Genomic DNA, 22,385 nt, shown 5'->3' with positions numbered 1-22,385 from the left:
AAGTGCTCAGGGTGATGACAGAATGTGAAAGGGACAGAATTCACATTTTCAATGCACTTTTCTCACACATAAGTGCAAATGAGGGTAATAAAGAGGTAAATGTGTTTAAAAACCGTTTCAGTGGCCATTACACTGATTAAAAGTCAGCTTGTCGTCCTGATTCCATTGTTAGTTGGAATCAGGGGGGTCTGTGATGTCAATCAAAGGGACTATATGCTCACAAATGCCTGAGTTTGAGTTTAGCTATTAAGATTAGAGCATTGCAGCCCGCTATGTTGAAATAATCTGGTAAGAAATGGGATAGATGGAGTTATGAGGAGATAATTAGGGGATCTGTTGACCAACAGTCAAAAACAGTGCAATTTTAGTAGGTAGAAATAATGTATGCATTTTCTTTTATTCAAAACTGCTTTTTTACTAGCAAAAGATCATCATGTTAAAAACAGACTTCAAGGCTTTTTGTTTATATGATGTTTTTTTTCTTCACAGAAAGCTTCCATCTGTGGACCTCATAGACCATTGACAATCCAGAATGCTGTCAAGGTTGAGGACATCCTGGTCCATGAGACCTTGTGTCTCCATTTGCAGATGGGCCCACACTAAAGAAAAGGGCAAACCCCTAATGCTTAATCCTCGCACCAACAAGGTAGGGAGTCCGATGCCAAACGTTGCCTTCTACTGTTGAGATTTATCCGTAAATGTTTAGACTGTAGCTTTTTGACACTTTGGTCTATTTTTTTCAGTGCATTACTGTTGTGAAAACTGCACGGTTCAGCAAGAAACTTGTTCTGTTGTGTGGTTTAAGTGCATGTCAGACCTTGGAGGCGAAACTAAACACCAGGCAAAATAAATGCAGTGTTTGTAGAATAGATAATGTTCTTCCTTTTTATGGCTTTCATGTAACCATGTGTTTAGATGTCCCTTTTGACTACATTATGAAGCTATAGACAAACCAGTTAATCTTAAATACATTTCTTCTGGATGATTGATATATATATTATAGTTTGAAGTATACAAATGTTCTCATCAGTTAGACAGGACTATGTATTTATTGACAATAGGTCTGCAGCCGTTGATTTATTTTAGTAATCATTTAATCTAGTGATTATTTTAGGGATTAAGAACCATGGTTTAGAACCCTAATCAATAAAATTAAGCAATGATATTACGTCATTATGGATTTTATGTTTGGAAACCACAGTTTATCTCGAGGAGTTTGGATTTAAGTCAGTTAAGCTTTTAAAATTATTTTTAGACCCGATGGAATCAAAGAGGTAGACAAACATTATTTGGTGGAATAATATTTCATCAAATGATTTGCTGTAATGATCATACATTAATAACATCTCATTTCCCTGTGACGTCTCTCTGGGAGTGTTTTGCTGAGACGTCTGTAGCTAAATTTGTAAAGCAGATGTAAAGCATTTTGCTCCACTGATGCTCACAGTTAACACTGAGTTATGTCACAACAATCCACATGATGATAAGCGCTGATAATGAAGTGTTGGAACTTAAAAAACCAAACAAACATCTATTGCAAATCTTTAAATCTATTTATTGTAAGTGGCTAAAGCATAAAAAACACGGCTTTTTTTCTCAGAAGCCCCACTTAAATGTTTTGGACAGAGAATATGCTGGTTTTGCAACTTCTTTAAATTTTTTTCTTTCTTTGCTTGTAGAGGTATTTCCCAAACCTGGTGTTCAGTTCTCTACACTCCTTAATGTTTCAGGGTGTTTCCCACCAAAAGTGTTTATTCTGTTTGCAAATGAACTGTTTTTCTATTTGTCTGGTTCGTTCTAGCCGCTTAGATGTTAGCATAGCAGTCCCACTAGTGTGAACCAAAATAATGATACCAAGACTGTTTGGGGGAGTTGGTCTTCTGGTTACCGTTCCACACTTATTGTAAAGTAGTTTTGTTTATGATGTGAATGTGATCGGACCTCAGTCTGACACAGCTACTGGTTGCGAGTGCCTCAAACCTGCAGCTAGCAAAAAGGTGAAGGTTCTTACTTGGTTTGCAGTGACAGGTTTCAGTTTGCTTGGAGTTTGCTCAGTGTATATATAAAAAGAAACACCAGAGAAAAGTGAGAAATGATTAAACTCATAAATAAATTCTGACCAAAGTAATTGAACTGTTTTTTTTTAGATGTTCAGTTGCTCCAGAACACCTGATTCAAATGTTTGTCTTACCTTTCATACCATCAAATGCTACCTTTAAATTATCCCATCATTTAAATGAGGTGTATGGAAGCAGAAAATAAAATGTGATCAGATTGAGAAACCCGTAGATCATTTTTAGTATTAATTTTTTTGTACACACAGTGTTAAATAGCGACCATGATCTATGGTGGAGAAAAAGCACCTTTATAAACCAGCTTTATTTATAATTGTGAATATTTAATATTTTCTTTGTTTGTGAATCTTTCTGTTTATATAAATACATATTTTCTTTATACGTGTTTAGACTAAAATTCAGTTAGGAACCCCAGTGCTTTGCTAGTAGGAGAGATAAGCTGAGAAAAGCTGAAAACAAATAATATCTACCCAGCCTGCAATGTGACTGCAGCTGTGTACCCCCAAGCCTATTGACACTTTTATAGTCTTATAAATCAAACCTCTGTGAATAAGTGGAGACACAGTATTGGCTTATAGAGCTGGTGTTTTCTCTGGGGCAGGATTCAGACCTTCTTCCACTGTTTCTGGTTATTCTTCCTGTTCCATCCCACTGTCTATGTGGCTTTTTATTGTATTAAATCCATTCCTTTATTCCTTTCATTTCCTGCTTAAAGGCATGATGCCTTTTTCAAAGTCTGTTGTAACATGGAAATAATCTATGTCTAAACTGATGGGTATTGAGTGAGTGAGTGAGTGAGTGAGTGACTGAGTGAGTGAGTGACTGAGTGAGTGAGTGACTGAGTGAGTGAGTGACTGAGTGACTGACTGACTGACTGACTGACTCACTCACTCACTCACTCACTCACTCACTCACTCACTCACTCACTCACTCACTCAGGTAGTAAAATCATACTTTCAAAAAATGGAATATTGGAGTATGGAGTAAAACCCTAATCAGCAAACTTAAAGACTGGAGAAGTTTTCTACTGAACAGTCTCTGTCTGGTTCTGCAGGCTGCACTGACTGTTGGTTTGACAAAGATCAAGAAGACATCAGTTGACACAGAATCTCATCACTAAAGAAGCTTTTCAGCTTCCAGCTTAATTATCCAAACATATTCATTGAAAGTTGAGTGGAAGAAAGAAAAGTGCTTCAGCAACTGGGATAACACGCGGGATTCTCAAGCCAAAGCTTTTGTAGAACTTGGAGATTAACAAAGGGTGGACTCAAGCTTGGTTTATGTTTGACATGTCCGCGGGGTCTGCACAGCCAAATTACGTCATTTTGGGCATTCCATGAAAATGGGGGGAAAAAACCGGTTCCTTATTTTCGACTAAAATACAAAAAATAGGAAAACAAAAAACAAGCCTGTATGTTTTTTGTTGTTGTTTTTGTTTTGAAACTCCAAATCTGGAAACCAAAATTAACTTGTTATCAGTTTTTTGTTGTTTTTTTTTTTAATTCCAAAACGAAAAAGGACAAATAAAAAACAAACCTAGATGTCCTTTACCAATTCAGCTTCCTCTCATCAGAGTCATGTGTGCCTACACACCACGATGGATGTGATCAAATTTTAAAACATATTCCTGCAATCTCATCGCGGGACAAATCTCCCTCCTTATTATTGTTATTACTGTAGGTATAGCATTTTGGATGTAAACCCGCTCTACAACCAAAAAGCATAAAGGAAAAGGACGTCCACACGGCTAACTTGTAAACAGTACCACTCTGCACCAGGAAGTAACACGAGCCTTAAGGCTGTCCATCACCATTATTTTCATTTCAGAAATGAAAAACAGGATAACGGGTCATTCTTTTTGTTTCTGATTTGGGATCTTTAATGAAAACGGTAAAAATTGGTTATTTTTTGTTGATTTTCAATTTTCTTTTTATTTGGAAATCAGGAAACTTTTTGGATTTTTGGATTTCTCATTACAAAACCAAAATCGAATGTCCAGCTTGTACACTGACTGTAGAGGCATACAATCCATGTTGGTTAAATTCCAGAGAGGATTTGAGTTACCCTGTCATCTGCTGGGGTTGGTGTAGTGTTTTTTTTTTTTTTTTAAGTCCACAGTCAATGCAGACATCTACTAGGAAATTTTAGACATGCTTCCTTCTGCTGACCTGCTTTAGGTAGATACAGATTTCCTTTTCCAGTAGGACTTGGCACCTGCCCACAGTGTTAGTGGTACCAAATAGTGAGTGACTTATGTCGGATGCTGTCCTTTTGTAACATCCTAAGGTGTGAAGTCATGTGCGACATGTTGACAGCACTGGGGCTGAAGGGATTCCCAGTGACCTGTAGTTCCACCTTACATTTGCAACATGAAGCTTTAGCAGCTTGCTGTAACATGTTGGGAGTCTATGCCAAATGCAGCCTGGTGCAGACACCTTCTGTTAAATATAGACATGACAACATACATGTACACTAGCAGGGAACTGCCTGGTCCTAAATTTAGTGGCACTTAACACAGGAACATTTAGCCCAGATCTCAAGCCACCTGGGTTCTTATAAGGACATAATTAAAGTAATCAAACTAAATCTTTCTAATGATAAATCATTTGAAATTTCTCAGATTTTCAATGTTTCTTTCTAATTCCCATGGAAAATTGCATAGGAACAGCCAACCAGGGTTAAACTATTTCCATATGAATAAAAAGCTAACTTTTTATGTACGTTTTATTAAAACAATAATCACAAGTGAAAACCAAACACTGCAGCGTGGAGCAAATGTGATTCCAATATTCAGTTGATCATTAGTGCAACTGTTTGTGATTTGGCATTTTTGTCAATATGTTAACATAATGTATACTCATTATGCCCAACAGCAGGATACTGCCAACCCATGCTACAAAGGTGTCCTCAGTCTTGCAGATTTACTGCTTTTCCTCCAATTTTAAAAATGGCTGTTATGGCAGACATTTCAGTTTTAGTTTGACCAGATTATAGAACATGTCTCCAAAATCTAAGGTTCCTAAATAAAGTCTCTAAGCTCCACCAAAACATTCTCATCTCAGGAACAAAGAGCTGGTCTCCTTCCACACCTGGATGACTGCTGGATTTTATAACTGCACAAAAATGTATGACAAGAGGAATGCAGCACATTCAGGCATCTTTGAATTTTACCCAGAGATGATCTGAGTTTGTGCAGCTCCAAAAATCTCTTGAAGGCTCTAAAAACCTCCTCAGGATGAAGTCCAGTTAAAAAACAGCCATGCTTTCTAACTTAACAGAAGTTTGAACAGCCATAAAATCATTCTCTGGGATTTTCCAAGTTGTTTAAAGGTATAGTTATCTCAGTGCATATCAACTACAATCTTTGAAGTAAATCATGCAAAATTCTCTCTCGTTAAGAAATGGCAACTGATAATCCCCAGAATGTCTGACTTAGACATAAAAGCCTCCATTTTTATCAAGTGTTTGTAAAATCTGGTTTCAAGTGTGTTTATGTTAAATTGCATTAAAAAATGAGCTTATACATCAGCTATGTATTGTCTTATACTTTCTATTTAAACCCAGAGAGGAATAGAGAAGTATTTGGGTTAATCAGTCAACATCATGATATTTTTATTATTATTTTTTTCCACACTAAAATAATCCGTTTTAAAATGTGTCCTATTTTGTTGATGATGCAGCATCTCTCCCTGCTGTTGTAAACAGATTCTGATTGCTAAAAATCAAAAACATGTACAGGGGGACGTCTAACTGCAAAAAAAAAAAAAAAAAATTAAACATTGTTTTGCATTTGGACAGACTATTTGGCACAATGTCACTTTATGCTCAAGGAGCTGATGGTGGAGCTGAGTGAAGTAAACGCTCAATCAGCATGACTTGGCATTTTTTGAGGTAGCCCCCTCCATAAATCCCACGTCAGCACAATTTGCCCCTTTTCTAACCCCCCNCCCACACACACACACACACACACACACACACACACACACACACACATACCAACCCCCAACTGACAGACACACAAATCCCCACTCCATATAGAGCTGTTTTTTTTCACAATCCATGTTCCTCATTGGCTCCTTTCAAAGGACTCTATGTTTTATTTTCCTGTGGCCAAATTGCTTTCATCTGGTTTCCCTCATGTCTTCCAGATCTCACCATCAGCTGCCTGGAGTCAATAAGTCAACCCTATTAAACCCATAAATAACACAGTGCGCCCTCTACTGGCAGAACTTCGTTTCAACATATCCCCATTTTTATGCACAAATGTTTTAAAAAATCCTTTTAGTTGGGTTATTAAAAGAAAATATTATCAACTTAATACATAAATACACATGAGACAAAGTATCCTCTAAAAGCATGTTTTAAATTCAGTTTATTTGATCACATTTTTTTTTTTTTTTAAAGCTTCTGGAAAAATGTTTGTAACACCAGTTTTACTGTAAATACAGTATTTTAAAACCAACACAAGGCCTAAAATAGGTCAGATTATTGTTGCTCTTTTTTTTTTATAAGTAATCTTGCGGATGTTGATCTAGCAGCTGAACAAAGTTGACTTAAAAATATTTCCTTCTAAAAACCCTTGGTTCTGATCATACTGTTTTTTCTTTTGTACATTTCTCCACAGGGTATGGCCTTCACCCTGAAGGAGCGACAGATTTTAGGGATTCATGGTCTACTGCCTCCCAAAGTGGAGACACAGGACATTCAGGCTATGCGCTTTCAGAGGAATCTAAAGAAGATGACAGATCCCCTGGAAAAGTGAGGAGACATTTTCCTTCAAACATGGAAAGCTTTGTGGATTAGTGTTTCTCCTTTTCTCATTTACTTTCCGTCATACACAGGTACATCTACCTGATGGGGATCCAAGAGAGGAACGAAAGGTTGTTTTATAGGGTTTTGATGGAAGACATAGAGGAGTTGATGCCAATTGTTTACACTCCCACTGTAGGATTGGCCTGCACACAGTATGGACACATATTCAGGAGACCAAAGTAAGCGTTTAAACATTGAGTGTCAGAATATTTTATCTGTTCTTCTTTCTGACTGCATCAAAGCAGAAATATTTTATTTTTTGTGTCTAGAAAACTAAAATAAGTTTTTCTTTCTTTCCTTAGGGGTTTATTTATCTCCATTCTGGACAGAGGGCATGTCCGCTCCATCCTGGACAACTGGCCGGAGACTAATGTGGCAGTGAGTATCTGTTAACCCTAAACACACAGATAATACTAATAAAACAGATTCATTAAAATATTTGACCTCTGAAATTTGTCCTATTGACCTTGTAGCATTATTTTCAGTCTGCACAATAAATGGCAGTGGCAGTTTTACTGATTTCACATCATTTTTTTGTTGTTTTTTTCCCCTCTCTTTCATTTGAAAGGCTGTAGTAGTAACTGATGGAGAACGTATTTTAGGCTTGGGGGACCTGGGTTGTTACGGCATGGGCATACCTGTTGGAAAACTCTGCCTGTACACAGCCTGTGCCGGCATCCGACCTGAGAAATGTCTGCCTGTGGTGATTGACGTTGGCACAGACAATGAGGTAGGAAGGCAGTATATCCGTGCTCTGATTCGCTCTAATTGTGCACTTCTTTTTTTTTTTTTTTTTTATGATTCTAAGATTGCTCCTCCTTTCTCGTGTTTGTGCTCTCACCAGACTCTTCTGAAAGATCCCTTCTACATGGGTCTCTATCAGAAACGGGATCGCTCTCAAGCCTACGATGATCTGATTGATGAGTTCATGGAAGCTGTTGTGGACAAATATGGACAAGGGACGCTGATTCAGTTTGAGGACTTTGGGAATCACAACGCATTCCGCTTCCTTCGGAAGTATAGGGAAAAATACTGTACCTTCAACGACGATATTCAAGGTCCTTAGAGTTCGCAGCACATGCATGTTGGTTGTTTTAACTCTTTTGAATCGGTCGGTAAAAAGGAAGCAGGTGATGATCTTTGTGGCTCGGGACTTTGCGTGTTTCCAGGCACTGCATCTGTGGCCCTCGCTGGCCTTTTGGCAGCTCAGAGAGCCATCGGCAAACCCCTCACCGAGCACCGCATTCTCTTCCTGGGAGCCGGAGAGGTAAGCCTGCATTCACCCATTTGAAAACCCACTGCAGCTTCTTCATTAGAATGATACTGCCCCATGATGACAACAGAAAAAGGAACATGGATTGAATCTGTTGATGAACAGTTTGGTTTCCATGTGTAAAATGTCTGCATGCTTTCCCTCCAGGCTGCTCTTGGTATTGCCAATCTGATTGTAATGGCTATGATGGAGTCAGGGGTGACCCAAGCAGAGGCCAGAGAAAAGATCTGGATGTATGATGCTCACGGTTTACTCGTAAAGGTCAGTGAATTGAGCAAAAGGCTTCTGTGTGCACAGAGCTATACTTTAATCTGCTGCCTCTTTGTTCGCCTTAAGGAGAGAACGGAGCAAACGGATGCCAACCAGGAGGCCTTTGTTCATGACAGTCCAGGGGATGTGCAGAGCTTCTTAGATGCTGTTAACACCATCAAACCTACCGCTATCATCGGTGATCACAGTTTTTGTTTTATTCTGGAACATAAAATGCACATTTTAAAAACTTTATCCAAGCTTTTATTAACAAGTTTTAATTTCTATCTGATGTGGCTAAAGAGTTTATTTTAGTGCTCCTTTTTTTTTTTTCTTTCAGGTGTGGCAGGAGCTGGACGTCTCTTTACCCATGATGTCATTAAAGCCATGGGAGCCTTAAATGAGCGACCCATTATCTTTGCCTTGAGTAACCCAACAAATAAAGCAGAGTGCACAGCAGAGGAAGCCTACACACTAACTGATGTAGACACTCTTTGGCTTTTTTTTGTCATGTTTTCAGCTAACTTGAAACCAGAATCTATTGGGTACCGCTTTGTCTACTTATCTGTATGTGTGTCTCACAGGGTAGATGTCTGTTTGCCAGCGGCAGCCCATTTGGTCCGGTTACATTGAGTGATGGGCGAGTGTTTACGCCAGGACAAGGAAACAATGCTTACATCTTTCCAGGTATAGAAAAAAAAATAAAAAGATTATGGACATTCATTAAATCATGAAGCCTTTGAGGACATGAACTCTCTTCAGTTACGTTGATAAATTTAAACTAATAAAGTGAGCTTGTTGTCCTGTGACCCATCATTCTATGGGTTTTTGTTTCAGGTGTGGCTCTGGCTGTGATCCTGAGTGGAGTGAGACACATTAGTGATACTGTGTTCTTGGAAGCTGCCAAGGTAGAAAAAAATAACTTTAAACTTGCTGACCCTGTCCTGTACTTTGCACCCTCTCCCTCTCTCTGTCTTTCCTTTCCTTTTCCTGCCGCCTCTGTCTGGTGTGTGTAAGCTCATCTAGACCTACCTTAACCCTTTATGTCCATTTCTAGACTCTGGCTTAACATGTACCAGAAGAAGTTTTAAAAGGCATCTATGAGCTTCCTTCTTTGGCTGGACTACATTTGTATTAACTGAACAGTGCAAATATTGATCACACAGTGCTTTAGTTTTGCAATGGTAGATGTGGGCTAAATTACTTCTGGTGTCATTTCTATTTCATCATTCAAAATTACTTTGAATTAGCACCTGCATTTAGAGATAGATGGGAAACCAATAGACTAAAGACAAATAATTAGAGTAGTGCTTAAGTTCTGTGGGTTGAAGATGCAATTTGTAACTTGAAAATGATTTCATACTCCTTTCAGACACTCGCTGAGCAGCTGACAGATAAAGAGCTTGAAGAGGGCAGACTCTATCCTCCGCTCTCCAACATCAGAGAAGTTTCTGTTCAGATGGCTGTCAAGGTAAATGCTGAAGCATGCTAAATTACTAATGTTTTAACTGTTAGCTATTGTCCTTAAAGCAACACTGCGTGACTTTTAGAGCATCTTTATATTAATGTGAGATATAATAAATTATGTTTTTTAGGCCAATGTACAACACTTGATGCTCCCTGCTCCTCCTTAAAAACTGTGCTATGTATCTTCAGAAGGTCTGATCAGTCACTATATGTTTTCTCTGAGCACCCCTTAAGCATGAGAGATAACTATGCTAAAAATTGTTGTTAACCAATGGAACATATATAACACCTGATGGGAAGGTTCTCTGATGTAGGATTTAATCTAAAGGGCTGAATGTTCCCGTTTTACCATGACTCCTCAGTCTGCTGGTCCAAAGAGGTCTGCTACCAGATTCCAGGCAGTTTGATTTTATTTAATGACAGTGCTGTGCTGCTAGTTTCTTTAAGGGGAGGGTAAACAGGTGCCTTATTTGGTTCTGACCTGTACTTTTGTCACGCCCCAAAATTAACATACAAACCAGCCCGCTGGTTCACTGGCCCAAGAACATGAATAGAGGTAGATGTAAGACACCAGTTTAGCCTACATTTGGGTTTACTTCTACAAGAATTACAAAGCAGGCAGTTTCTCTATTGAAAATGAGCCAGAACCACAGGTGTAAATGCAGTGTTCCAGGCTGCACAGAGAAAGGGGACATTTTTCACAGTCTTCCCAAGGAACCGAAGACTCGACTGGCATGGATTGTTTTCGTCTATCAGAAGATCCCTGCAAAGTTTGATACTCAGCTGTTCATTTGCTCTAAGCATTTTACTAAAGACAGCTTTCAAAATCTTTGACAATTCAAAGCAGGATTTGCTAGACTTCTTTTACGGGGTCGGGTTCGGTCGCTCCGTCCCCCGCTAGCTTCCTGACCCCGTCCGCCGGGGTTCCCGGACAAGCCTCAGAGCTGACTGCTCTGTTCCAGTGCCCGGTGTGTTTAGACTACGTGCTGCACTGTAGTCGACCAAAATCCCGGACGATTTTGAAATTCCCCGCTGACATTTTTTTTAGGTTTGAAAAGTACGACATGTCCAAGAAAAAGAGGACGTCTGGTCACCCTACCATATCAACAATTTGATGTTTCAGTGAGTGAGTGCTTGTTGCTATGATGCGTCTTTGCTCAGCAGCTTCACTCGTTGTAAACCAACCAATCAGCTTACAGCTGCCTTTGTCTTGACTAAGGAAGTGATCGTCACATTCTACCTCACATCAACTTTTCTTGATTGGGGAAAGTGGGTTAAGTTAATTTTTTTATGGAAGTTAACAGTTTTAGCACAGCCCAGTTAAAGGTATGTGCATCCTGAATGGGGTAGTTTTTTTTTATGTAGATGTTATCCAATCGCTTGTTTTCACAGGTCAGGGAGAGGCTACTGCTCAGACAGCAGAACTCATGATGATTACTCAGAGATTCATGAATCAAGTGATATATTTTTAGATATTTAGATTTGAATGAAGGAATGGCATTATAATAGTTTAAAAAAAGTTTCTTTTGCATTGCTTAGGCCTTTTAACGACACACTTTTTATTGCAGAGGCACTCAATGTTTGGTCTTTTTACATTTGACAAGAGTTGCCCCCCAGTTCCACTGGATGTTGAAGGGCACATAAGCACCGCCATGCAGATGTGCCACACCTTTGCAGCTGATGCTAACAACTCTATTCAGTGAGAGCAGGTCCACATTCTCAAAGCACCAATGCCATGTCAGTTTAAAAGGAATATCTTATTGTATCCAACTAAAGGCTCACTGCAAAAAGCCTTCCTTGTGCATACTGTCCTGAAAAATTCAAAGCCCAGGAATACATGACAGAAAATAACTAAGAGTTAGAAAAATCTGCTGAGTTTCAGGCATTATATATCTAAATTTGATAAATGTTTAAAGGTTTTTTAAAAATATTAATGGGATATATAGTGTTAGCAAAGTGTTTCTTCCTTGTTGCAGGTGGTGGAGTTCGTCTATGCCAAAGGCATGGCGTTCCGTTACCCTGAACCTCTGGACAAGAACGGCTTTGTACGTGCCATTGGGTGGAACACAGCCTACGACTCCTTCCTGCCAGATACTTATGACTGGCCTGGTGTCAACTTCAGTCCTAAGATCAACTAGAAGTAAAAATGCATTCTCAGTGTGGCCTGTGTCACTGTAGACCTGTTTCTCTCTCTTTTTCCACCCCAATTTCTGATTAAAGTGATGTTGATGCAAACATACATTTGCATCAAAATCACATTCTTTGGATCTGTGGGAATTGGAGTGGAAACAGACTGATGAAGGAGCATTGACTTGTGGGAGAACTACCCTTCTCTCCACAGGTTAATAGTGTTTTTGTAATGGAGGGCCATCTGGTGGTGGAATTGGGTAGTGTGCAAAACCGATGAAAAAGGAAAACTTACATTTCTAATTTGACTGAGGGCAGATGCAGAAAAGGTAATAGTCATATTTTATTACATGACTTATATACTTGTGTCACCTTATATTTATTTTAATATTATGTTTAAACACTCCTTTAGTGCAACAGGCCCTTGACATTACTTATACTAGTATAAAATTATTAAATTAATTATTAAGGCCCTATGCACTTTTCGGTTACTCCATATTATGGCTTTTATTTTTTCTCTTTAAAATGTCCCTTTTTGTCCACATGCTATATATCAGGTTGATAAACTAGGTTTTTATTAAATGGGGTGATCCACCCTGAAAGATGTGACAACAGCTAATGTAGGAAACCTGCAGCTCACAGAAGAAAAGCTGCGTCTCGGAAGGTAACGTCTGGAGATGTGATTTACTTATACTCAATTCTTATGACTGTTAAAAGGCAAAATAATACATTTGTGACATGTATTGTAAGAGAATGATCCATCCATTATTTTTTTTTGTTTGTGTTGGTGAGGTTAACCAGCCCAGGAGGAAACTGCAGCATCCCTCTCTCTCATCCTGTGTCTCAATGTGGGGGATCCCTGGGTGCTCCCATGTCATTTTATACATTTTGCCATATCCCTTACCTCATGTTTTACACCTGAAGAACAAGTGTTTTATGTTTTATATTGATTGGTTTGACTTCAGTATTCAATGTGCAGCTTTCCTCTATATTGATGTGTTAAAGGCAATTTGTAACTGTCAGATATTTTCTTTTCTTTCCAGATGGCATTGTTTTCACACCGCTGTGCCCTTCCAACCTCTTTAACTGTATTGTTGGTACACTTTCAGTCAGATGATATATTTGCTACTGTGATATACTTGATATTTTAAAACTGCAGAATAAATCCTAATGCTCTATTGGTTTTCTTGTCCGGTGAGTTTTCTTTTTGATCTTGGGTCGTCTTTTGTCCTCAGAGTATGCTGCAACAAGGAACTGTTTCTAAAACAAATTGCTTTCATAAATGTTCTCAGGTCATCTGCTTTAAGTTTTATCATCTTATTAATTCTTCATAGTTTCTCTGGAGTTTAACTCGGGCAGGTTTACTGGGTTGAAATGGGGAAAAGTGGAATGCTGTAAAATGATCTTCTATATGCTGCAATTATTTGGTCCAGATAAGTGTTTCACTAACGGTACTAGATGACTATGCACCCCAATGATCATGCTATAGATACTTTGCACTAGACGTCACTGCAATTTAATTCTTTTCTCTTTAACCATTCTTAGCCTGGGGCCTTGATTGTTAAAAAAATGAAACATGTTCTTTCATCTAAAAAGGGGATTTGGAACCATTGTTTTAGAGGAAAACAATAATTTTTGCAAGTAATTCTTCTTACCAAAGCTGAAATGTAATTGTATCTTTACAATATCAGCTATCGCAAAATTACCATTTTTAATTAAAAATAGTTTTTAAAGCAAGGGATTCATTGCGAGACCAAGCAAGCCGGCTGCTCCGTGATCAGAGGGGAAAAAAGGCACATGGTGTCTGACTGTGGTGAATATTGAAAGTTCCGTTTCGTAGATTAAAATAATATAAATAGCTCCATCCGAAATGAATGAAAATGGTTGTTTTAAATGGTTATTGAGTCAGATATGTGGCGGTAATGTTTGGTTTATCTAAAGGTTTTTTTTTTTTTTATCTCTTACTGTGTAAATGAGTTTGGCTGTAATTTAATTACAGATTCTAATATATATGCAGTGTGGAGGACTATAAATCTAATAGGATTTGTATTTTCTAATTGCTATTTTGCACAATTTGCTTAACTAAGTATTTTTTGTTGTTGAATACAAGATTTTGCAGACATATTTTTTATACATCCACTGTTTATATTTACTTATATATTTCTACCCCTTTTATAGAATATGATAGAATAGAATTGTTCCACAGTAGGGATATTTTGGTGTTTACAACAGCAAAGATATTATAGAAAAAAAATGGTCACACAAATATGGACCTTAGAAAAGTGTGAATTCACGGCCATAAACCTTCCGGTCTCCTTATTTTCACGGACTTCGAAGGATCCAGTCCAGGTAGACCCGGCTCCTTGGAAAACGCAACCAATGAATTTGAACGCACCCCACAACGTTTAGTAGGAGCCGCTCCGTCGCACAAAGCACGTCATCATGTTGCGACAAGCACAGGCAGGCGGCGGCATCAGGCATGTCTCACGTCACTGTGGATCAAAGTTAGCTGATCTTCTGTAGCATTAGGAGAATGTCAATGGATATGACCTTCCTGGGAACCGGTTCGGCATATCCGTCTCCTCACCGCGGCGCCTCGGCCCTGGTGCTGCGGACGGATGGGGAGTGCTGGCTGTTTGACTGCGGAGAGGGGACCCAGACCCAGCTGATGAAGAGCCAGCTCAGAGCTGGTGAGGAAGCTGCACAACATTCAGTCCCTGTAAAAGTTCTAGAAATAAAGAGATTGAAACTTTAAATATTCTAAAATAAATCTACCCATCTCTTCTACTTGTTGCCATTATTAATTCATACTTTACCCACTGGGCTCCTTTATGCACTATGACTTTTAAAATACAATGTAGTCAGATGTAAGACACACTTTCCGTACAAATGTTAGGAATAAATTGATCCCTCTGTTTTTTGGACGTAAATAATAAAGCAGCTACGGGAGTTAAAACCAGTGATGGTGAGATGAAGCGTCATGTTTAGTGACTAAACGGTTCATGAATCACAAATGTTATTACTACTACTAAATGTAGTTCTGCCCTCCACCAGTAGGTGGTGACATGTTCACATGAAGCTTCATGAACTTGCAACTTTAAAAATCCTAATGTGGGTCTTGAACCACCATCCTTAGGGATGGAAGCCAGCGTCTTACAGCTGACACCACTAACATTAACTAGTTAGTAGACAGTAATACTACTTAGAACTAAAGTTACAACTGTGTCCAGTGGTTTGCTCAGATTTTGATCATTACATTGTTTCATCTAACTAAAATTGTATTAACCAACTAGACTGGTTGGAAAAACAACCAATCGATTCTTAGAATCTGTTATCCAACTGACAGCAACTCTCCTACAAACTCCCACATCTTGACTGAGTAGTGAGGCTGTCGAAGTTCTTGTGCTCTCTGAACCACTTCCCAAAGTGGTCACGTGGTACCACGGTAGGGAGGCTTCTGAGGTCATCAATTTTGGCCCTTCCCCTATATGAATCAAGCTCCCTCCATTACTCGACCCATGCCTGAAGGCCTCTGCTTATAACATCACTAGTTAAAACATTACAGAAGTTCTAAATGAATCCAGCCTAAAGTTTGGACAATGAATGAATTCCTCCTACAGTTTTTGTGTAGGGTTTAGGTCAGGATTCACGCTGCAAGCTGGATAGTTGCGAGATCTGAGTTAATCTGGCTACTGCCAGGTTAGTCAAGTTCCCCGGTCACACCAGACTCGTACTATCCATGTCTTTATGGTCTTTGATTTAGGCGCTGCTGCACAGTCATGTCGGAAATAGAGAGGGCCAGCTTCAAAGTGTTCCCACAAATTATGGATCGTAATTGTCCAATATGTCTTGGACGTCTAAAACTTTCTTTGAAACAATTGAAACATTTTTTTTCATTTGAAGTTCTTGGTTCTGTTACTGGTTGATTTAGGATTAACTGGCTTTAGTATCATTGCTTGTTGGATTTAAAGTTATGATGAACGCTTTTTCCAACTTTGAATGGACCCACTCTTAAGGAAAGAATGGTTTAAACTACCATTCCTTTTGAAAGCAACCTTTCTGATCTTTCTGCTTTGTTAGGATGATGTGAATATGCAGAAATCATTGCAAAGTGGTGTCTAAAAAAAAACAAATAAAAAATGATAAAGGTTATGAAAAACTATTTGTATGAGTTTAGAACTTAGTTTTGTTTTTGATGCCTTTTTAATATCTGGTCATGATGTGCACACAGGACGCATCACCAAGGTCTTCATTTCTCACCTGCATGGAGATCACCTGTTCGGCTTGCCTGGACTTCTTTGCACCGTGAGCCTCAACACCAACCCAGACGTCCACCAGAGCCTGAAGTGTGTGGACATCTACGGGCCCCGGGGTCTCAGAAAGTTTCTCAGGGTGACTCTTGGCCTCACTGGATCACAGCTGCTCTTCCCATATGGAGGTATGTCCAAAGCAAACATGTTGTTGCTAAAATTGCCAAAATTGAAAATGGATATATTGCAAACCAATTGTTTTCAGTATTGGATATTTTGTAGAGGTGGCCTTTTCCTTGCTTATGTAATTGCTTGTTTGTCTCTTCTTTGTTGCTGTAGTTCATGAGCTGGAACCCACTCCAGACCAGTGTCCAGAGGAGGGACAGCTCAGCCTAGAGGTAAGTTTAATTTAACTTTTGAAGAATGAGTGAAAAGTAAAAATAAAGCTGAGCCAAACAGAAAAAACCCTGATTTACTGCTCTGTCTTTGCACCAACCTTCACCTGTGATCAGGAGAAATGGGTCATTGACATCCAGACTGTTAAACTGAGCCTTCGCCATCATGTCGATGTGGAACGATCGCTTTTTCAGCTTCTCTACATTTGTTTACATTTTCCCGCTGTAGATGGTTGAAGAGAGCAGTCCTCCTCATCCACAGGAGCAGCCTGGCAGGACTATCCCCCTGGACAACTCTACTGATAGTTACCTCCTTTTCCAAGACAACAAGTTTGTTGTGAAGGCTTTCAGGCTTTACCACCGCATCCCTTCCTTCGGCTTCTGCATCCAGGAACACGATCGTCCCGGAAAACTGAAGACAGAACTACTGAAGGAGCTTGGTAACAAATACTCGCACATGGATTGGAGTGTCTTTTGAATTTCTCGCAGAAAATGCATTTTTTTTTACCCTGAAATAATTGAGAAGAATAATTTGAAATGGAACAAAATAAATATATATTCTAGTATAGATATCTCCTGTACAGCCTTTGAACATGATAATCCCTTTCACCATTTAAGAGATGCTAGGAACCTTTTTTTTCAGTATTTTGGCCTCTGATATAACTGTGACATTGGCAGAAAAGGTTCGATCAACGTAATTGCAATATTTTGCGTTTACCTGGTAACCTTGACTGCCCGGTTGCAAGGTTTTTTTCAACATTCGCCTTATAGAGCAAATGCTTTTGTTCTACATCGTTTATATTAGGGCTGAAACAATTAATCGCATAAACTGTGATTAAAGAAATATTGGAATAATCGTTAACTAATTTAGTAATCGATAAATCGTTAACTGGAGTGTTGAGACTGCAAAACATGCCTTTAGCTGACAGAGGAACTCACTTAGAGCAGTAGCTGTACAAAAAATGTGGAAAAAAATATATAAAAATTATTGCATTTTAAATAAAAAAAACAAAGTCTATCAATATGCTCTATCCAGAACTCCACAAGTCGAAAAGTTTTGTTTCATCTGGTTTAATTCTGTATAAAATCTTATTTAAGGAACCTTTCTCTATCTGATTATTAATTGATTAATCGGAAAAATAATCAACAGATTAATTGATTAGTAAAATAATTGTTAGTTGCAGCCCTAGTTTATAATTAATAAGATGGAGATCCAGCAACTTATATGCTGTTTATTTAATTTGCATAACTTTAAAATGGATTATTAGTAACATGCAGCTTTATTTTTCTGTTTTTGTGATCCATAAATTTGAGATAATTAGTCCTGAAAATTCCTTGAAAAGTCTTTGAATTCAATGTTAACCACCGTATGGGAAACCTTTCTTGCTCAGTGCTGTTGAAGAAATAAAAAAGATGCCCCTTTGTTTTTGTTTTAGTTTCTTTTCTCACCGCCACGCCTTTATTAAATAATTTTTGGTGTTTAGATTTGAAAGTTAGTGCTTAGATGGAGGAGTGAATTAGAACATATTATGAAAAAAAAAAATTAAATCTCAAATGTACTTTTTGCATTGTTTTTGTAACTGTTAACTCTAGCCAGTGTAAAGGCTTTATGGTTCTTATAATTCTTCTTTTAATTGCAGGTGTTAAACCCGGACCAGTGTACGGCCGTCTCAAAGCTGGCGAATCTGTGGTTCTTGAAAATGGACGCTTGCTGCTTCCCAGCGAGGTTCTGGAAGCCAATATTCCTGGGAGGAAAATCTGTGTTTTAGGTGACTGTAGCTCGGTTCTTGGTGTAGGAGCTTGCCGGCTTTGCAATGGGGCGGACGTTCTGGTTCACGAGGCCACCCTCGGGAATGAGCACCAGGAGAAAGCTGTAGAGCACGGACACAGCACGCCTCAGATGGCAGCAGCTGTGGCTCGGGCCTGCTGTGCACAGAGGCTGGTCCTTTACCATTTCAGTCAGCGCTACAAACCCAGTTCCTTACAGAAAGAGGGAGATGAGGACGACGTCTCAGAGCTCAAGAACCAGGCTGAGCAGGCTTTACTGGACAGTGGTGTAGAGGTGACTCTGGCTGAGGACTTTATGACTATTCCTATTCCCCTTAGAAAACCTCCAGCCATTAAGGTTTGAGTTGATCTAAGCGGATACCATTTAGCTAATTTTTGTAATTTAGTCATCACTCTTCATTGAGTTGTTCACCATGACAATTTTTTCCATTGGTACATATCTACATATGCCCAGACATACAATCTGTTTTCATATGATTAAATTATTCAAGTATAATAAGTAAAGACAAATAAGCATTAGGTTTTCTCTCTCCCACATCATTAATTATCACTAAAGATCTGATTCTAATGCTTTAATGTATTGATATTTCATCTGGTTCTGATTCTCCTGTAGACCTAGAACCAGCAGATAATAGCCAGAGGCAACCTTTTCAATAAGACTTTTTGAGGGGAAAGTTATGCATTTAATTGTTTTAAATGGAAAACTCCTCATCTGTCTGATGCTATGAATCCAAAAACAAAGAACAACGATTCTGTATTGTTTGTTTATACATTAAAATTCTTTTTATCGTAACAATCGATTGGGTCAGTGTCAATTTGCATGTTTTCAAAACAGAAACAAGGCTTTGTTGGGCTACTGAATAAAGCCTCGAACTCAACGCTATTCCTGATGTTTTGAATTGAAAAAGCTTCCTGGATGGGAAGCGAAATGTCTTTATACTTGGGGAAAAAAAGTCCAGTGGATTGTTTAACTTTTTTTTTTTAATGTATGATCGGGATGACTGAGAATCTTCACCAGCATAACAATCAAATGTATCAGAAGTCTTCCCAGATTGGTGCAACCCAAGCTACAAGGTCAATATATATATGTTCAACTTTTCCTGAATATATTCGTCCTTTTCTGTGATTTGCTGAAGTTTTTATCTCAATCAGCCACCAAGTTGATGAGTTGCATCATTTTAGGCATTAGTTCACTTTTTTTTTTACACTGAAAAGGGGGTGAAAATAGAAGGAAACTGAATGAAATATAAAGATCCTACTTAATTGAAATAACTTATATAAAAAAATGTGCCTCCATAATGAGCATAAACAGGAGCAGAGTTCCCACAGCTCCTTCAAATCCTTAAGTTTAAGAAAATAAGCTCAAAGCCTGGAAGGTAGAGATGGACTGATACATCGTCCAGCCGATATTTTCGCCATTGTTAGCTTTTTTTTCTTGTATCAGCATTGACCGAGACGTTGAAACATGGCTGATTCATTAGTGCTTTCAGCAGCCATGAATTGAGATCACATAAAGTGCATCAATTTCTGCTCCTTCCCTCTGCTTTTCATTCATAGCTTTGTCAATATTCCTTTTTTTGTTTGAATTAACATTTTTTATCATTAGCTGTGTTTCCATTACAAATGTGTGCGAAACTACGTCGATACTCTGCTAATTTTGCATTTCCATTTAATAAGTACACATTGGATGTGAATATGTTTGTTGACACATTACATCTTCTGCTGACATATTTTTAAACAAATGAATATGCAATATTTTAGACAGCTCTAGAAGGGGCCATCATCCAACTACTTGTAGTCTTCCATCATTTTACTAGGCAATAAGGTCAGTTGCAGATCATGGGAATTGTATGATGCAAAAAAAATAATAAATTTCCATTGCAGTTTTGCAAAATAGAATTTCAATATGACCAAAAAAAACAAATTCGAAGCGTTTTTCAAAATTGCAGTGTTTTCATTAAGCAAATTAATTTTCATAATGAAAACATGCACCATTTGATGGTAAATGGAAATATAGCTATTTTCCTTTTATTTAATCTAAATCAAGAAAATCCATATCGGCGCCAAAAATCTGCAAAAACACTTCGGCAGCACAGATCAGGGATCTGCATCGGCCTCAGGAAACCTGTATTGGACGATCTCTACTGTAAAGATTTTGAAATCCGTCATGAAAGGATGCCTTCCTTTAAAATACTTGAATGTTTTTAATAGTTTGAAATTTCACATGAATAGTGATTGCTGCCAATCTGTCATTTTTTATTGGGCGCTGCATTCTTGTTTCTGTTACGCAGTCAGCTTAGTTAACGTGTAGCAGCACATGCATAAATGTCCATTTCTCAGTGTTTAGAGACCCGTGTTGACGTCCTTTTTTTTTTAATGTTGGATGCAACAATCGAAATGTAAAGGTGAGGACGTTTTTTCAATTTTCAGGACCATTTCAGTCAAATTTCTACACTAAGTTTTAAAGAAAAAAAAACATCAACCCACTCAGGACTGTTTATGAAAAACTCCTTTAAAACCCTTTAACTTTAAACTTGATTTACTTAAAGGTTAGTGGTGTCTGTTTTGAACAAGCAGAGAATAAGTAATAGGTTTGTGCAACAAGCCTCCATTTCACTTCCCTAACTCCTAACAGGCATCTGGTTCTACCGATTAAAGCCAGGTACTTGCACACTCAAAACCGTTTTTGATCCATTATTCTTCAAAAGCTTTTCGTTCATCATTTTGTATTTAATTTTTTTTTTTTTTATCTAAAACTTTGTCTTTGCGACTGTATTCAATATACTATCGCTGTAATATATACCAATAAAAGGGTATGCAATCATCTCTGAACCTTTTCCAGAGCTTTATTTCTGGATCTGTACACAAGGTATTAAAGTACAACAGAAAATACAAAATAATGTTTAACAAAAGAAAAAAAAAACAATGTTTATGTACAATTTTATAAACAATAAAGATAGCTTCTTGAACATTTCTCATACTGAGGTTTTTGATTGTCTATATTTCTGGATATACATGTTTAGGTTTTGTAGGGTGTTTTTATTCACAAAGGTGTTTATTGTTTTCAAAGGAAGAGAATTTTCATTTTCAAAACCACTGACTGCTATATTCTGTTTCACTTTTAAACTTCTAAACACAATACAAAATATAAAATAAATTTGCTTAGTGCTTTCCTGCACGCACAAATCTCAAAACCAGAGATATCAATAAAATATCACATTTTCGAGTTCACAGGGAGGTGAGAACCTACTCAAACTACTTAATGGCCTTTACATTCTGACAGTTTTTAGTCTTTGTACAAACCACAGGTGAAATAAATATCACTGCACTGCTAAAGCTAGAAGAGCTTGGAGGACCTACTGCATTATGCACATTGCATTAAAAGAGACACGGGCTCCACCTCCAAACTTTGAATCAGCAGCCATCCCTTTACCATCAATACAAATATCGACAACATGTAAAAAGATCTAGGAAAGAAAGGTGAGTGTCTTTTACACATGGCTGCAAAAACCGCACCACCGGGTACTACCAGCACATCTTCAGGTAAAGCTGTTTTCTGTGGTACACTGGAGAGGCAGGCCCAGCCGAACATGCATGGTTTCAGCTGCTTCCTGCTGTTTTGGCTGACTTTCCCAACAGAGAAATTATATTTTGAACAAGTCGAATCTTTAAATGTGAGGGGAGGAGAAAAAAAATAAGTCTGTACATATCTACAAATTATTGCCTTTCTGACAGAGAATCAAATTTAAAACCTTTGTATCAACACAGACTCACAAGTGTAAGAGGTCAGTTAATAGGCTTTTTAAAGGCTATTTGCTAATTATTTACATGAAATGCAGATGAAGCTAACTTCTCTAATGCTGGGCCTTTAAACCAATTTTACATGAAGGAACTTAGTGATGGTAGATGGGTGTGCATTTGATCTTTACACAAACATGGGGAAAATGCA

General features: G+C 38.2%; 2 protein-coding genes across 2 annotated transcripts; both read left to right on the top strand.

The window, feature by feature from the left end:
* The first annotated feature begins 491 nt into the window (after positions 1 to 491).
* On the top strand, positions 492 to 13,181 carry me2 (malic enzyme 2, NAD(+)-dependent, mitochondrial). Its single transcript, XM_015396082.1, has 14 exons — positions 492 to 646; positions 6,700 to 6,833; positions 6,917 to 7,066; positions 7,190 to 7,265; positions 7,456 to 7,617; positions 7,732 to 7,945; positions 8,057 to 8,154; positions 8,308 to 8,421; positions 8,497 to 8,608; positions 8,750 to 8,892; positions 8,994 to 9,096; positions 9,247 to 9,317; positions 9,782 to 9,880; positions 11,853 to 13,181. The coding sequence occupies exons 1-14, from the start codon at positions 533 to 535 to the stop codon at positions 12,012 to 12,014; spliced, it is 1,752 nt and encodes a 583-aa protein (XP_015251568.1). The 5' UTR covers positions 492 to 532; the 3' UTR covers positions 12,015 to 13,181.
* A 1,291-nt stretch (positions 13,182 to 14,472) lies between these two features.
* On the top strand, positions 14,473 to 19,212 carry elac1 (elaC ribonuclease Z 1). Its single transcript, XM_015396094.1, has 5 exons — positions 14,473 to 14,693; positions 16,235 to 16,441; positions 16,593 to 16,651; positions 16,878 to 17,088; positions 18,289 to 19,212. Exons 1-5 carry the CDS (start codon positions 14,537 to 14,539, stop codon positions 18,777 to 18,779), a joined length of 1,125 nt encoding a protein of 374 aa, XP_015251580.1. The 5' UTR covers positions 14,473 to 14,536; the 3' UTR covers positions 18,780 to 19,212.
* The last annotated feature ends 3,173 nt before the right edge of the window (positions 19,213 to 22,385 follow it).

This window comes from Cyprinodon variegatus, unplaced genomic scaffold, assembly GCF_000732505.1.
Source record: "Cyprinodon variegatus isolate N-32 unplaced genomic scaffold, C_variegatus-1.0 Scaffold26, whole genome shotgun sequence".
NCBI classification, from domain to species: Eukaryota; Metazoa; Chordata; class Actinopteri; order Cyprinodontiformes; family Cyprinodontidae; genus Cyprinodon; species Cyprinodon variegatus.
The sequence above is the reverse complement of the archived record's forward strand: the minus strand, read 5'-3'. Positions and strand labels throughout refer to the sequence as shown.

Excerpts from the sequence above, each read along its gene's own strand:
- me2 (XM_015396082.1), top strand. The coding sequence starts at position 533 with ATGCTGTCAAGGTTGAGGACATCCTGGTCCATGAGACCTTGTGTCTCC. Across the intron at positions 7,067-7,189 it reads CACATATTCAGGAGACCAAA|GGGTTTATTTATCTCCATTC; the intron begins GTAAGCGTTTAA and ends TTCTTTCCTTAG. Across the intron at positions 8,155-8,307 it reads TCTTCCTGGGAGCCGGAGAG|GCTGCTCTTGGTATTGCCAA; the intron begins GTAAGCCTGCAT and ends CTTTCCCTCCAG.
- elac1 (XM_015396094.1), top strand. The coding sequence starts at position 14,537 with ATGTCAATGGATATGACCTTCCTGGGAACCGGTTCGGCATATCCGTCT. Across the intron at positions 14,694-16,234 it reads GAAGAGCCAGCTCAGAGCTG|GACGCATCACCAAGGTCTTC; the intron begins GTGAGGAAGCTG and ends ATGTGCACACAG. Across the intron at positions 17,089-18,288 it reads AGAACTACTGAAGGAGCTTG|GTGTTAAACCCGGACCAGTG; the intron begins GTAACAAATACT and ends TTTTAATTGCAG.